Raw genomic sequence first — 15,332 nt, 5'->3', positions numbered from 1 at the left:
GCCCATTGTTGTCATGACAGGACAAAAGACAAAAAAAACCACTTCTCACGTGTGGAATTATTTCCACCCCGATCTGGACAACAGTTGTCAAGCCATATATGACCGTTGCCAAGCAAGAGTGAGTAGAGGGAGGGACCTAAACCACCTAGGAACCTCCTCCTTGTTACATCACTTGGAGTGCATTCATCAAATATCAAAATGTACGTCGCCAGTTCCAAAACTCAAAATGTAACAAGTCCAGTGTCACCTACCTGCTCCCTCTCTGTGAGATTCAAGCACCTTCGATCTCCAACACCAACACCTGCATCATCAACATCCTCATTCGTCATCGGGAGTAGTCCTGCTGCATCCAATGTTGGCATTCGAAGCATGATTGACTCCTCTCCTATCCGTGATTCCTCAGAAGGATCCTTGATGACTATGCCTGTTGCTGCTGCTGTTACCGTCAGTGGATCTTCATCCCAGAAGGGGACCAGGAGGAAGACTACTTGTAGTGTATCCTCCAAAAAACAATTAACTGTCAAAAAATCGTTTGCAGGGGCAAACAAGTACGACAGCAATCACACAGTTGCACAGCGGATCACTGACGCAATAACAGCTATGCTGGTATTAGATGTGCGTCCAGTGTCCGCCATTACCGCAGTGGGGTTTCATCAGTTAATTTAGGTCATGTATCCTCGCTACCAGATCCCTTCTAGATTCCACTCCACTAGAACAGCAATTCCAAATCTGTACAAGGACATTAAAAAAAACCTTATTAATATCCTCAGATATGCCGTTCTACCCACTGTCCACTTGACCACTGATATTTGGACAAGTGGGAGAGGGGAAACTAAGGATTACATGACTGACAGCCCACTGGGTAGGTGTATTGCCTACAACAGCAACAGCAGCAGCAACATCTACCAAACGACAGCTGATACAGAGGCAGGCTACTCTTTGTATAACTGGTTTCACTAAGAGGCATACCGCTGTGAACCTCTTAGAAAAACTCAGGGAAATCATTGCTAAATGGCTTACCCCACTTGGACACTCCTCGGGATTTGTGATTTCGGACAATGCCACCAATATTGTGAGAGCATTACATCTGGGCGAATTCCAACACGTCCCATGTTGGTGACACTGGACTTGTTACATTTTGAGTTTTGGAACTTGGCGACGTACACTTTGATATTTGATGAATGCACTCCAAGTGACATAACTAGGAGGAGGTTCCAAGGTGGTTTAGGTCCCTCCCTCTACTCAATCTTGCTTGGCAACAGTCATATATGGCTTGACAACTGTTGTCCGGATCGGGGTGGAAATAATTCCACACGTGAGAAGTGGATTTTTTGTCTTTTGTCCCGGCATGACAACAATGGGCTTTGGCTTTTTTCAATCCATGGGCAACAGCTGTAGCCTTACATACACAAAGGACACCCTCGGCATCAACATCCTCATCACCAACAACATCATCCTCATCATCCTTAGCACCTTCAACTACTAAAATATCCTCCTCCATGTGCAATTCCACAGAAGCATCCTCGATGACTACGTCTGCAAGATGTTGAATGCCCTTCCCCACATTTACAGAGGACACACAAATGTTGGAACTTGGAGGATCCTCCAGTACACTAGTATTTAGGTCTGGCTCACACATGGCAACCGCGGACATACTTGCACTCTCCTCTGGGATTTGTGATTTCAATTTCTCAGTTGTTTTTTCCGAAGGGCTATCAGAATCAGCAGTCTTCCTAAAGAAAGGCCAAGGCCTTATCCTTTCCTTGCCACTTCGTGTAGTGAAGGGCATATTGCCAATTTTCTGTTTATCTGGAGGCAAATTTCCTTTCAAGATTTTTTTCTTAACTTCAGTACAAGTAGCTTTACCATTTCGAAGGCATGACTTAAGCCCTGGGGCATGGGCCTTCAAAGAGGACGAGAAAGTTGACGGCCTTTCACTGCTGGCGGCAGCTACAACATGTGGTTCTTGGCCTTGCTCTCCTGTCATGTGACAGCCCTCCATATTTTCTGCGGTCTTGAAACAGTATCACAAGCACCAATAGTGTAGCCAAGGTGCGGTTACAAAATTCACACACGTGCAGTCGTGCGCACACAGAAAAAAATTTGAGAAAAAAAAAAAGACAATTCTTTTTTTATTTATTTTCAGCTCCAGAATTTGGGCCCAAAGCACAGATTGATGACAACTGGAGTCGGGCAGCACTAGGTTGCGTTGCCGACTTGCTAGATCTTGTGCGGCTAAGCCTAACACGCACAGACACACAGACAATTATTAGAAAAACAAGACAATTGTTTTTTATTTTTTTTTCAGCTCCATAACTTGGGCCCAGAGCACAGATTGATGATGACTGGAGTCGAGCAGCACTAGGTTGCATTGCTGACTTGCTAGATCTTATGTGACTAAGCCTAACACGCACACACAGTGGGCCTGATTCTGACCCGGTCACAAGCACTGTGCGCTCGCAACCGGGTCGATGGTGGGCGAGTGCGCATGCGCACGACGGAGCCGGCTTTGTCGTGCGCATGCGCGAGACCCGGATAGCAACGGGCACTCCGTCGCTCCGGGTCTCGTATCAAAGGGGGCGTGCTGTCGATGTTGAGTGACAGCACGCCCCCTTTGGTGGGTGGGCCAGGGGGGTGGCTGCCAAAATGGAGGCGTTCCCGTGTGAATGCCTCCGTTTGGGGGCAGCCCCACTGATATCATGAGTGATGTCAGTGGGAGAGATTTCGGCTCTGTTAGAGCCGAAATCTCTCTGGGGCTTGCAGTAACAAGACCTTACCACAAGGGTCTCATCGCAAGACCGATGGTCGTGATGGTCTTGACCATCGTGGCCATCTTTCTGGCCGCTCGCTAACAGCTATGCGAGCGGCCAGGAGGCAGTTCTAAAAAAAAAAATAGCCCGGCCCTGATTCAGAGCGTCCGGCTCTGAATCAGGGCCAGTGTCCAGAACTTGGGCCCAGATGGACTAAGCAGACAGCACAGCAGACAGCACCAGCCCATATGGATCAGCAACAGCTCAGATGGACACAGCAGTTAGCACAACACCAGCCCAGGACACAGCAGACAGCACCTCTGCCCAGCCCTACACTACCCACCTTCCCTGTTCAGTCTCCACAGCCGGAGTGAAATGGTACCCGCCGCGTCCCTTATATAGAGAGACGAAAGCATGCGCGCCGCGAGATTTCGTCTCTATGGTTTTGCCTCGATTTGAGGGATCCAAGTCAGGCGGGAACATCCGAGCCGGCTTGGATCCGACTCGGATCTCCAAAATTTGGGTGGGTTCGGATCTCTGAGATCCGAACCCGCTCATCTCTAGTTTTGCGTTTTGTATCTGTATTTTTTTTGAAAAAGCATAAAAACAGCTAAAATCACAGAATTTGTATTTTTTCCGTTCCTACGCTATTATTAACCTCAATAACATTAATTTCCACTCATTTCCAGTCTATTCTGAACACCTGACACATCAAAAGGTTGCACCGAGGTAGGTGGATGACTATGCTAAGCGACACAAGTGGGCGGCACAAACACGTGGCCCATCTAGGAGTGACACTGCAGTGGCAGACAGGATGGCAGTTTGAAAAACTAGGCGCCAATAGGCACTGTGCGGTAACATATCACGTCACCCATCAACTGCTGCTGCTGGGCACACAGGACGGGACTCAGAAGAGAGATGGTCGCCGCCGAAGCTGATAGGACGCTGTTCGTGAGGAACTTAGATCCCAGGGCCACTGAGGAGCTCCTGCTCGAGCTGTTTCTGCAGGCTGGTCCTGCAATTAACGTTAAAATTGCAAAAGACAAGGATGGGAAGTCGAAACAATTTGCTTTTGTCAATTTCAAACATGAGGAGTCTGTTCCCTATGGAATGAGTTTGGTTAAGTGGAATCAAACTCTTTGGGAGGCTGCTGAAAATTCAATTCAGATCAGGAAGCAGCCATGGCTCTGCAGAAGCAAATAGTGCAGCCTACTCACCACAAGGAAATGGCAGTTTTACTGGAAACAGTCCATCAACACATGACCGCAGGCATGATGGCACTGGGAAGTTCACAAAATACTCTAAACTTTCACCTCCTGTTCCACACTATTAGAGATCTTACTCTTCTCCGGACAATATTCAAAGACAAGCAATGATGAATAACTTCTATAGGTCGGAAACCCCTCAAGGATCGAGCACAGCAATGATGGCCCAACCCAGTTACTCGCCATCACATTATCTGCCTCACCAAAGTCGGTACAGTCACGGATCCGATCATTCTACCCCACAGAGATATGATTCCTCTTCCAGCCACCGATCCAGTAGAAGCCATAGCTCTCATGCTTATCATAAGGATAGTTACCACAGTAGCAGAGACGCATACTACAGCGGAGGTCAGGAGGAGCACTATCATGGCACTGGTGGCTGGAGTCCAAACCAGAGGAAAGAGCCTAGGTGGCATTCATCTCGCCACTAATCTGTCATGGTCACGTCTACTTTTTACTGGATCTCTGTTTGGCCAGAAGTATCTCTTCTTTAACTTCTATGCAAAGACAATTATTTCCTTGAGCTGTTAGGTGTCCTCTAAAGGCCCAGAGAATAAAGCTGCAAAATATTATTCTAGTATTATGGGCAGATGGTTATATTCTCACATTTATTTTTTTATGCCTCACATTGTGGGGGTTTTAAACAAGGCTTTTTTTTTTTCTTTTTTTAATTATTCAATGCAAGAAAATACTTTGTAATAGAAAATTTAATGTAAAGAGAAAAATATACCCTGTTTTAGAAGAACACCACATGTCCAATTATCCAGCAAATTATGAAAAAATATATTAAATCTACAACTACACGCATTAAAGGCATGTTATGTGTGAGCTGAAAGGGCATCACCAGTTTCTAGTGAATGGATGTGCTGAATGTAGGTTCCACCCACACATCCACTACCTGTATTGCGCATAGTTATTTGATCCACCTTAGTGCTTACACAATATGAGTGATCTAATCCAAATATCTGCCCAAATCACTAATCAAAGGACAGCAGTCGGTGAAATGTTGACCTCAAAAATGATTTGTATGAGTGTACCCCTACAGCAGACAGGGCAGCCCCTGTATAAATTATTTGTATGAGCGTACCCCTACAGCAGACAGGGCAGCCCCTGTAATAATTATTTGTATGAGTATACCCCTACAGCAGACAGGGCAGCCCCTGTAATAATTATTTGTATGAGTATACCCCTACAGCAGAAAGGGCAGCCCCTGTAAAAATTATTTGTATGAGCGTACCCCCACAGCAGATAGGGCACCCCCTGGACAGCACAGCACTACATCCATCCAGCCAGCCCCTATGGACAGGACAACAGCCTACCCGCCCCTATGGACAGGACAACAGCTAGCCAATATATGGACAAGGACAACAGGAGCCAGCCAACCCCTATGTATATATTGACAACAGTAGCCAGTCAGCCCAGCTTTTCACAATGGGGGTGGGTGAAGAGAGCACTCCTGAAGGACAGAGCACCCCCTGGACAACACGGCACTACAGCCAGCCATCCCCTATGGACAGGACAACAGCCAGCCTCTATATGGACAAGGACAACAGTAGCCAGCCCCTATGTATTGCATATGGACAACAGTAGCCAGCCCCTATGGTCAGCATCAGCAAAAGCTCCCTCCCTCCCTCCCTCTTCACAGTAGCCAGCCAGCAGTACTTTATTATTTTTTGTTTTTATAACTAACAGTCTAACACACAACACTGAGCTCCCAGCTCCCTCCTGACTCTGCACACTCCACAGCCGGAATGAAAAATGGCGGCGATCACGGGACCTTTATAGAATCCAAAACCGCGAGAATCCGACAGCGGGATGATGACGTTTTGTCTCGATTTCAGATCCGAGCCAGGCAGGAAAACTCGAGCCTGACTCGGTTCCCGGCTCGGATGGGGGGGGACTCGGGGGGGGGTTTGGATTTAGGAAATCTGAACCCGCATGCCTCTATCACACCTCCCCCTGCCCACAGACTGCCCACAATCTGTTGTGCCCCACCTACTTCTCTCCTCACCTCCTTCCTGTACGGCCAATGTACCACAAAACTCCCACCCACAAGCTACATTATCCCACCTCACTACCTTCTTACCTCCTTTCTGTACAGCACCACAATGAAATTCAGGGGAGCAATGCACCCTGTATCTGGTTACAGTATCAAAAACTTAATGGCGACATTGATAAAAGTGAGCATACAAAGAATATAAAAACAAAATGGCACTGCTGGCCACAACAGCTAATGATCCACAACATATAATTTTAAACGGGAGTTAGCACTCACAGAATTTCCCCAAAAGAGTGAGAGAGCTTCCAAATGCTGCCGACAGAGTGCCATATAAATATATCTATATACACATACACACAGCCCCCCATACTTGCATGCAACTACCACACGGGTGTGCAGAACAGCAGGAACCGGAGGACCAGCAGAAATTATTTGGTGAGTAGTAGCTTACTTATTTGAATTCTGCATATTAGTGTCCGCATCCACCCTGATACTGCACTCACGTACGCATGGGTTGTGAGACTAAAAGGCACCCATGAGAAGCACACATAGGAATAACATCACCTCATCACCAAAGACAGTTAACCATTATTTAAAATAACACTCTGCCTAAAGTTATTGCCTAACAGTGTTATAAAGGACACCTATTGGTTCAGTGCTATATTAAGGATATTGCCTTTCTGGACATTTTGTTTTGGGACAGTACTAAAGTCCTCATCACAGGACGTACACCCTGCCCACAGTTATTGCCTAACAGACTTACACGATCAGCTATACATGCATTTTGCCTTATACTGTATATCTCAATATAAAGTTTTTTCACATATTGAACGCATAAGTAGAATACATCCGAATACCACAGAGCGCTTGCTCTACTCCCCTATATGAAAATGACCCACAACATATGCCCACTACCCCCAGCAGGTGCAGTGAGAAAAGAAGATATATGGGAGAGAGGATTAGCAAACCAATATTGAGGTAAGAAAAGTGCAGAACAGTAGTAAAAAGATGTGAGGGGAGGATTAGGGGGTGGCAGGGGAAATAGGGGAAGGAGAGAGGAGAGCAGATGGGAGGTATAGTGGAGGATGGAAGGAATATGGGCAAGAATAGGGATATGAGGAGAAATAAGGGAAGACTGGAGGAATAGGGAAAAATGGGTGCAATAGGGGGAGATAGGAATAATAGGGGGAGTAAGGAGGAATAAAAGGAAAAATAAGGGAAGGCTGAAGAAATACGGAAAAAAGGGTTAGATAGAAGTAATAGGGGGAGTCAGAAGTAATAGAGGAAGACAGGAGGAATAGGAGGAGAAATAAGGGAAGACTGGGGGAATAGGAAGAAAAGGGTGTAATAGGGGGAGATAAGAGTAATAGGGGAAGACAGGAGGAATAGGGGGAGAAATAAGGGAAGACTGGGGGAATAGGAAGAAAAGGGTGTAATAGGGGGAGATCAGAATAATAGTGGAAGACAGGATGAATAGGAGGAGAAATAAGGAAAGACTGGAGGAATAGGGAGAAAAGGGTGCAATAGGGGGAGATAAGAGTAACAGGGGAAGTCAGGAGGAATAGGGGGAGAAATAAGGGAAGACTGGAGGAATAGGGAGAAAAGGGTGTAATAGGGGGAGATCAGAATAATAGTGGAAGACAGGAGGAATAGGGGGAGAAATAAGGGAATACTGGGGGAATAGTGGAAGACAGGAGGAATAGGAGGAGAAATAAGGAAAGACTGGAGGAATAGGAAGACAAGTGTGCAATAGGGGGAGATAAGAGTAATAGGGGAAGTCAGGAGGAATAGGGGGAGAAATAAGGGAAGACTGGAGGAATAGGGAGAAAAGGGTGTAATAGGGGGAGATCAGAATAATAGTGGAAGACAGGAGGAATAGGGGGAGAAATAAGGGAAGACTGGAGGAATAGGGAGAAAAGGGTGTAATAGGGGGAGATCAGAATAATAGTGGAAGACAGGAGGAATAGGGGGAGAAATAAGGAAAGAATGGAGGAATAGGAAGAAAAAAGTGTGCAATAGGGGGAGATAAGAGTAATAGGGGAAGTCAGGAGGAATAGAGGGAGAAATAAGGGAAGACTGGAGGAATAGGAAGAAAAGTGTGCAATAGGGGGAGATAAGAGTAATAGGGGAAGTCACGAGGAATAGGGGGAGAAATAAGGGAAGACTGGAGGAATAGGGAGAAAAGGGTGTAATAGTGGGAAGTTCAGAATAATAGTGGAAGACAGGAGGAATAGGGGGAGAAATAAGGGAAGACTGGGGGAATAGTGGAAGACAGGAGGAATAGGAGGAGAAATAAGGAAAGACTGGAGGAATAGGAAGACAAGTGTGCAATAGGGGGAGATAAGAGTAATAGGGGAAGTCAGGAGGAATAGGGGGAGAAATAAGGGAAGACTGGAGGAAAATGGAGAAAAGGGTGTAATAGGGGGAGATCAGAATAATAGTGGAAGACAGGAGGAATAGGAGGAAAAATGAGGAAGACTGGGGGAATAGGGAGAAAAAGGTGCAATAGGGGGAAATAGAAGTAATAGAAGGAGTCAGGAGTAATAAGGGAAGACAGGAGGAATAGGAAAAAAAAAATGGGAGATGGAAGGTCTAGAGGAATAACAGGGGAGATGGCAGTAATAAGGGGAAGCAAAGGGAGAGACAGGAGGAATAGGGGGAAAATAAGGGAGATGGGAGGAATAGGGGGAAACACAGGGGGAAATGGGAGGAATAGGGAGAAGAGACAGGAAGAATAGTGGGAAAGGTATGGGTAGGTGGAGGAATAGAGAGGGGAAAAAAATCCTGCACAATAACTATCACCATGGCAAATGACAGTTCCAAATTACTAGTACAGGTTGAGTCTTCAATATACAAAATTCCAAAATACGGAATTTTTTGAGCACGACTGAGATAATGACGCCTTTACTTTTTGATGGTGCAGTGGCCCTGATTCAGAGCCAGAAGCTCTGACAGAGCGCTCGCTCTGAATCAGGACCGGCCTTCCTAATTTTTAGAGCGGCCTCCTGGCCGCTCGCATAGCTGTGGGTGGCCACCCACAGCTATAGCGAGAGGCCAAAAAGATGGTCACGATGGTCAAGACCATCGGGCTTGCGACGAGACCCTTGTGGTAGGGTCTCGTTTCCGCAAGCCCTGGAGTGCTTTCGGCTCTATCAGAGCCGAGAGCACTCCCACTGACATCACTTGTGATGTCAGTGGGGCCTGCCCCAGACGGTAGGCGTTCCCATGGGAATGCCTCCGCCTGGGCAGCAACGCCCCCGACACGCCCACCAAAGGGGGCATGCTGTCACTCACCATCGACAGCACGCCCCCTTTGTAGCGAGACTCATAGCGACGGCTTGGCCGCCGCTATCCGGGTCTCGCGCATGCGCACGACGGAGCCGGCTCCCTCGTGCGCATGCGTACTGGGCCAACATCGACCCGCTTGCGAGCGCTCAGCGCTCGCGAGCGGGTCTGAATTAGGCCCAGTGTTCACAAACTTTGCTGCATAAAATTATTAAAAAATATTGTGTAAAATTACCTTCAGGCTGTGTGTATAAGGTGCAATATGAATGCATTCTCTGTTTAGACTTGAGTCCCGCTCATAAGATGTCTCATTATAGTATGTATATATTCAAAAAGTACAGAAAAATATGATACTTCTGGTGCCAAGCAATTTGGATATGGGAGACTCAACCTGTAATGTTATATTATAATGATATATGGGCAAACAACATTTACAGTAATTATAACCCAACTAATTCCACAACAGTAATCAGAAAATGCAAAAAACAGTCATAAAATAAACGGCACTAATCAGAAGATTCATACAGATGATTATAGTCCTTGTTTAGTCTCTGTCTTCCTGTCAATCATCGATGTGTATACATGGATTGCTCTGATGTTTATCCGATATTAACTCTCTCCAGGATGCATATACATAAAAAGAAAAGGAGAGAAAGCACTATATAGTGTAGTACTTTCGCAAATTTAATGACATATAATAAAATAAACAAATATAATTTTTACAAAAAGGTTTTTCACATGTAGTGTGCTCTGAGATCACTCAGACTGAAAAATATAAGAATTGGAACCGTACAGTGATTGGCACCAGATTCGGTGCTTCAAAGAGAGTGTATATGGGAAGTCTCCGGATAAACCTCCCTGTATATGTATATGCATCCTGGAGAGAGATAATATCGGATAAACATCAGAGCAATCCATGTATACACATATCGACAGGGGCATTTCTAGTGAGGAGGGGGCCCGTGTGCAGTCTCCGACACGGGCCCTCTCCTCTCCGGCCGGCAGCGCACTGAGCTGTGCGCGGCCAGCGCCAGAGTAATAGACTCTGGGCACTGGAGTTTGCCCAGAGTCTATAGTGTCTGCACAGGTCACCGGGAAAATGGCCGCCATGGCCATTTTCCAGTCATTTTATAGCGCTGGACGCCGCGCCAACGTGGGACTCCGGAGAGGTAAGTAATATTATGGGTGCAGTGTGTGCGGTGCAGGGCCCCCCTGGACCCAGAGGCCCCTGTTCCCCGCACACCCTGCACCCACTATAGATACGCCCCTGCATATCGATGATAGACAGGAAGACAGACTAAACAAGGACTATAATCATCTGTATGAATCTTCTGATTAGCGCTGTTTGTTTTATGACTGTTTTTTTGCATTTTATGATTACTTTCAATTGTTCTCGGTGGGAACAGTAGCTCATTTACATTGGCAGCTTTATATCAGAGTGCACCAGAGTTTTTCCATATAATTACTTAGTAATTCCACAACAGATATGACCAAAATAATTGAATTATATGGTTCAAGTTTATCTGAACTTCAAGATATATCATTTGAATTATAATAACATCAGATAATTAGCTTGGCTCTACAGTATCTTTACTATTTGTGTATTCTTTCCAAATTTGTGCCATTTCAACAAGGTATGTTTCCTCCTGTCTTCTATATCATCCCTTATATCAGACAGTAACTGTTATTTATTTTCGGTAAACGTCTCCTTAAGAACCGACTCAATGAGATCAAATACAGACTTCCTGAACATATTTTTGAAGCTTTCCACAATGAACAGGTAAAGTATTGGAGTAAAGCAACAGTTGATGCAGCTCAAACATGTTGTTAAGACTTGTAAAGTTTGCAGAACTCCCTCTTGGAATCTCCCATCCACAGACATTCCGTACCATATATGATAAGGGGTCCAGCAAATAAAAAACGATAGGATTGCAATGACAATTATCTTATAGGGCTTACTAGACCTTGCCAGCTGTTCCTTCTTCATCTTGATAAATATTTGGAGGTAACAATTTGCAATAATAGTAAAAGGAATTAGTAAACCCATTAACAAACGAAAGCTGAATAGGCCCCACTTTACCCGCTGTTCATTCCACTTCTCAAAATAGGTAAAATCATTGTAGCAGATAGTTTTGTTGTTGTCATCATCTTTCACTTGTCGAAAGATAAAATAAGGAGAGCTAAACAAAAACGCAACAATCCACAAAACCAGGCAGATAATGGAAGCGTACTGAGGATTCATGTGACTTCTATACCAATGCGGATGAAACACCAAGCAGTAACGGTCAACACCGATGGTTGTAAGGACAAACACTGTGGTGTACATAGCTAATGACAAAATGACATTAACAAACTTACACATAAACAGTCCAAACAGCCAGTGGGGCTTCATCAGAAAATAAACAGTAATAAATGGAATGATAAGCGTGAAAAAGAGATTGGCCAAAATAAGATGAAAGAACCAAGTTGTGTTTATAGTTTTTCTCATCCGGAACCAAAGGACCCAGAGATATAAAATATTTCCAACCAATCCAAACACAAATGTTAACAGCAGAAGCACAGCTGATATTATCTTGGATGTCGTCAAGGGCTCGTAAGTTGTTCCATTACTTGCACTGGGGTGATAACTAGAGGTCATTGTGTACTGCAAGACATAAATAACAAAGAATGACGCCACGTTCATGAAGACAAATCTGTTCTGTGGTCTAGCGGTTAGCGATAGTATCAGTAAGGATTCCATTTTATACAGTATATATGTCCTTTATAGTATTTGCAGTATAAAATATTTTCAAAATTGAAAATCATCTATGTACGTCTATGGGTCAGGAACGGCTGACTGCTTTGGCGCTGTTCTTTGTAGAGAATGACAGGGCTCAAAAATTCTACTTCATCAAAACCTTTGATGAATTCGCTTCAAAGAAGACAACAAAGGAATGCGTTTATTGTTACGTTTATGGGGCTTATGTAATAGTGAGCGAGCTGACGTCGCCGTGGAAATTCATGCGAGCATTCTCATATTTTTAAAGCGGCAATCATCTTAAAGGCAAAACCATCTTGGTGTTGCCTTTAAAATGATTGCCAATTTTAAAGATACAGGAATGCTCATATGAATTCCGGTAGTGGCTCCAGCTTGTACTCTATTACATAAGCTACTATGTGCAGGGCCGGAGCTACCATAAGGCAGCCTTTAGGCAACTGCCTAAGGGCACCAGCCACTGGAGGGTGCCGCAGAGTCCACACACATAAAAAGATGTCTCTTTAAATGCCGGCCAGAACTACTGATGACCAAGGTTGATGCAGGAACTCCCCCAGCCCCTGGCACTGCGCTCTCACTTGTTAGTGTGGTAGAGTCAACAGCAGTGGCCCCTTCACTCTCCTCCAATCCTTATCTCCTGGTGCCATGCTGTCATTCACATGAAAAGCTCCACTCCCCTAGACAACATGAGGAGATTCTGCAGCTGAATGGGTCCTGGTAAGGTATGTTGTGCCTTTTTGGTGAGAAATGATTAATGGGTGGGTGAGTGTATGTAGGTGGTGGGGGGCTTGTGTGTATGTGTTAATGAGTGCAGACAGGCTTAGCGTGTCTGGTGGTTCTATTGAGTGCTGACAGGATTAGCCTGTGTGTGTGAGTTTAATGAGTGCTGGCAGGGCGAGTGTGTGTGTGGTGAGGTAAAGGGTGCCGACATATATTAGTGCACACGTGTGGTATAAATATATATCGGGGCATAACGTATTGGGGGCAGATCTGTATGCCATATAAAGAATTTAGGGCACATGGGCATATGTACTTGGGGCATTGTTTGGCATAATTCACGACAATGTGACATACAATAAATTTGGTGCACAGCTATGTGGCATATTATGTATTGGGGCACAAATGTGTGGCATATTATGTATTTGGGGCATTGATGTGTAGCATAATTATGAACTGGGGATACAGCTGTGTGGCATGTAATGAATCTGTGGCACAGAAGTATGCATGTTATTAATTGGGGGCAGTTTTATGAGTCACAGTATAATTTTGGGGCTCTGCTGTGTGGCATATTATAAATTGGCGTCACTAAGGTGTGGCATAGTATGAATTGGAGGGAGCCGGGGCGGTGGGTGAAATTTTGCCTAGGGCTCCCAGACACCTTGCACCAGCCTTGCCTATGTGTTGCTTGTTGTCACTATGCAGTTTGCATGTCTCATATAAATGTTCATTATGTATTTTCCTGCATTTATTGATGTCTTCAATGCATTATAAAAACCAGCCTAGTATTTATTACAAGGACCCCAACAATCTACACTACGGCACGGGTTGCATTCATGTAAAAACAGAGACAAATGCTGAAGAAAATGTCTATTAAACATACCTTCTTTCAAAAAGTGCACCTTCACTTGTATGATACCAGCGACAGAATGAGATGATGAAGAGGTTTATCAGGAACACAGAGAAGTTGTGGTTTTCACTGAACAATTACAAATTAATCAAACTTCCACTTTCACATCAAGAAGGGAAACCAGAGAACATCAACATTCACAAAGTTTCTTCTTTTTACAGTACTTTCTGTATCTCTTATCTAGTTAAACTTTGTAGAATCTTCTATAATGATAAGGGCCACAAAGCTATAATTAAATGTTTGCTTTAAAGTGAATTGTACCAGTGGCGCATTAACACACAAGGGGGCCAGTGTGCAGCGAGCCCCCTCCTCTGAGCAGCGGAACGTGCATCTTACCTTGCTCCTGGAAGGTGAAGAGGGTCCCTCCATCTCCGAGGCACCAGCTTCCCAGTGATTATCGGGAAAGTGGCACATGCACACAAGAGAGCAAAGGCTCTGGCACCGTGACAGAATCTTTTACCCCTGTTATTTAGAGATGCGACCTGGTGAACATCCCAAGTCATTAGATACCTTCACTTGATACATTATATGTAATTGACTGGAAGAACCATATTGTGAAGAGGTTATGACAAAGAAATTTGATGGGCACAAGATGGCATTTTTGATTAGGACCTTTGGCTGTCCGGATGAGGTAGTGTAGGTTGAGGTCACCCAGCTTTCACGTTCATTGCCAGAAACTTGGCTGCTTGGCTTTCCTCGGCCTACAGAGCAAAACTCAGCAAGGGGCGAATGCATTGCCTTCAATAGTTTGACTTGTCTGCAAGGACAGAGGTTTAATTTTCACCAGTTCTGCTTGTGTTGCCGAGTGGCACATCCTGGCTTAAGTGGCTTCCATCATGGTGGTGCCACCAAATCGAGTAAGTCTCCTGAACCTTCAGTTGCTAAGTAAGGCTTCCTCTATTCTTTTTTTGGGTACCATGGTAAGATGTTTGGATTGGTACCCAAACAGATGTGATGCAGCTGTTTTATTGGATGGTTATAATTTTGGCTTTCATTTACCTGTTACTGAGGTTATCGCTGTTTGTTCTCCTAAGAACCTTAAATCTGATATGGAAATACATTTTAATCAGGGGCTTGCAGTCAAGGTAGGCAGGGACAGCAGAGCCTCCACGGTCATACTCCCAAGATTTGATATAAAAATTATTAGAATACAAAGATATTTATAACTTAGAAATATCTTCTTTTCTTATTGTAATCATTACTATAGTTAACACTCACCAGCTTTGCAGAGCTCCATGGGGCTGTAGAAAGATGAGGCAGGCACAGCTCAACCTCTCTTCTTTATAGTCAGACACTGCTTGCAGAGCGGGGGGCAGGGCCACACCACAGGCAGTAAGCTGCACAGCAAGAAAGCGAATAGAGGCAATGCCTCTGAGTGTGGAGGGCATGCCTTGAGCACTGATGGACACATTGGATGTGCCATTTGCCCAGTAAGTGCAATGCAACTTTTAGAGATCTGAGCTAGAAGAGTGTCATGTGATCAGGAAGTGCCCTGCAGTGTTTAGAGATTGGTAGCTGCAGCAAGAGAACACAGTGATGCAGGTAGGAGACTCAATTGACACTGAAGAGTTACAGTGAGCAGGGGGTGAGACAGGCTCCCAGCACTCAGACCCATCTCCATCTGTGCCTCCCCAGCCATTGACCTCACCAC

At 45.0% G+C, this 15,332-nt stretch overlaps 1 protein-coding gene and 1 pseudogene across 1 annotated transcript; one reads left to right on the top strand and one right to left on the bottom strand.

Moving 5' to 3' along the window:
* The first annotated feature begins 3,668 nt into the window (after positions 1-3,668).
* Positions 3,669-4,446, top strand: LOC148525430 (RNA-binding protein 7-like; annotated as a pseudogene).
* Positions 4,447-10,983: 6,537 nt separating this feature from the next.
* Positions 10,984-13,700, bottom strand: LOC148525429 (putative G protein-coupled receptor 33). The gene is made up of 2 exons (XM_088470950.1): positions 13,655-13,700; positions 10,984-11,943 (listed from the first exon to the last, which is right to left on the bottom strand). Exon 2 carries the CDS (start codon positions 11,935-11,937, stop codon positions 10,984-10,986), a length of 954 nt encoding a protein of 317 aa, XP_088327076.1. The 5' UTR covers positions 11,938-11,943; positions 13,655-13,700.
* Between the last annotated feature and the right edge of the window lie 1,632 nt (positions 13,701-15,332).

The sequence above is a fragment of the Taudactylus pleione genome, unplaced genomic scaffold (genome assembly GCF_031769625.1).
Source record: "Taudactylus pleione unplaced genomic scaffold, aTauple2 ptg000108l, whole genome shotgun sequence".
Classification (NCBI taxonomy): Eukaryota; Metazoa; Chordata; class Amphibia; order Anura; family Myobatrachidae; genus Taudactylus; species Taudactylus pleione.
This window is presented reverse-complemented; position numbering and strand designations above follow the sequence as displayed.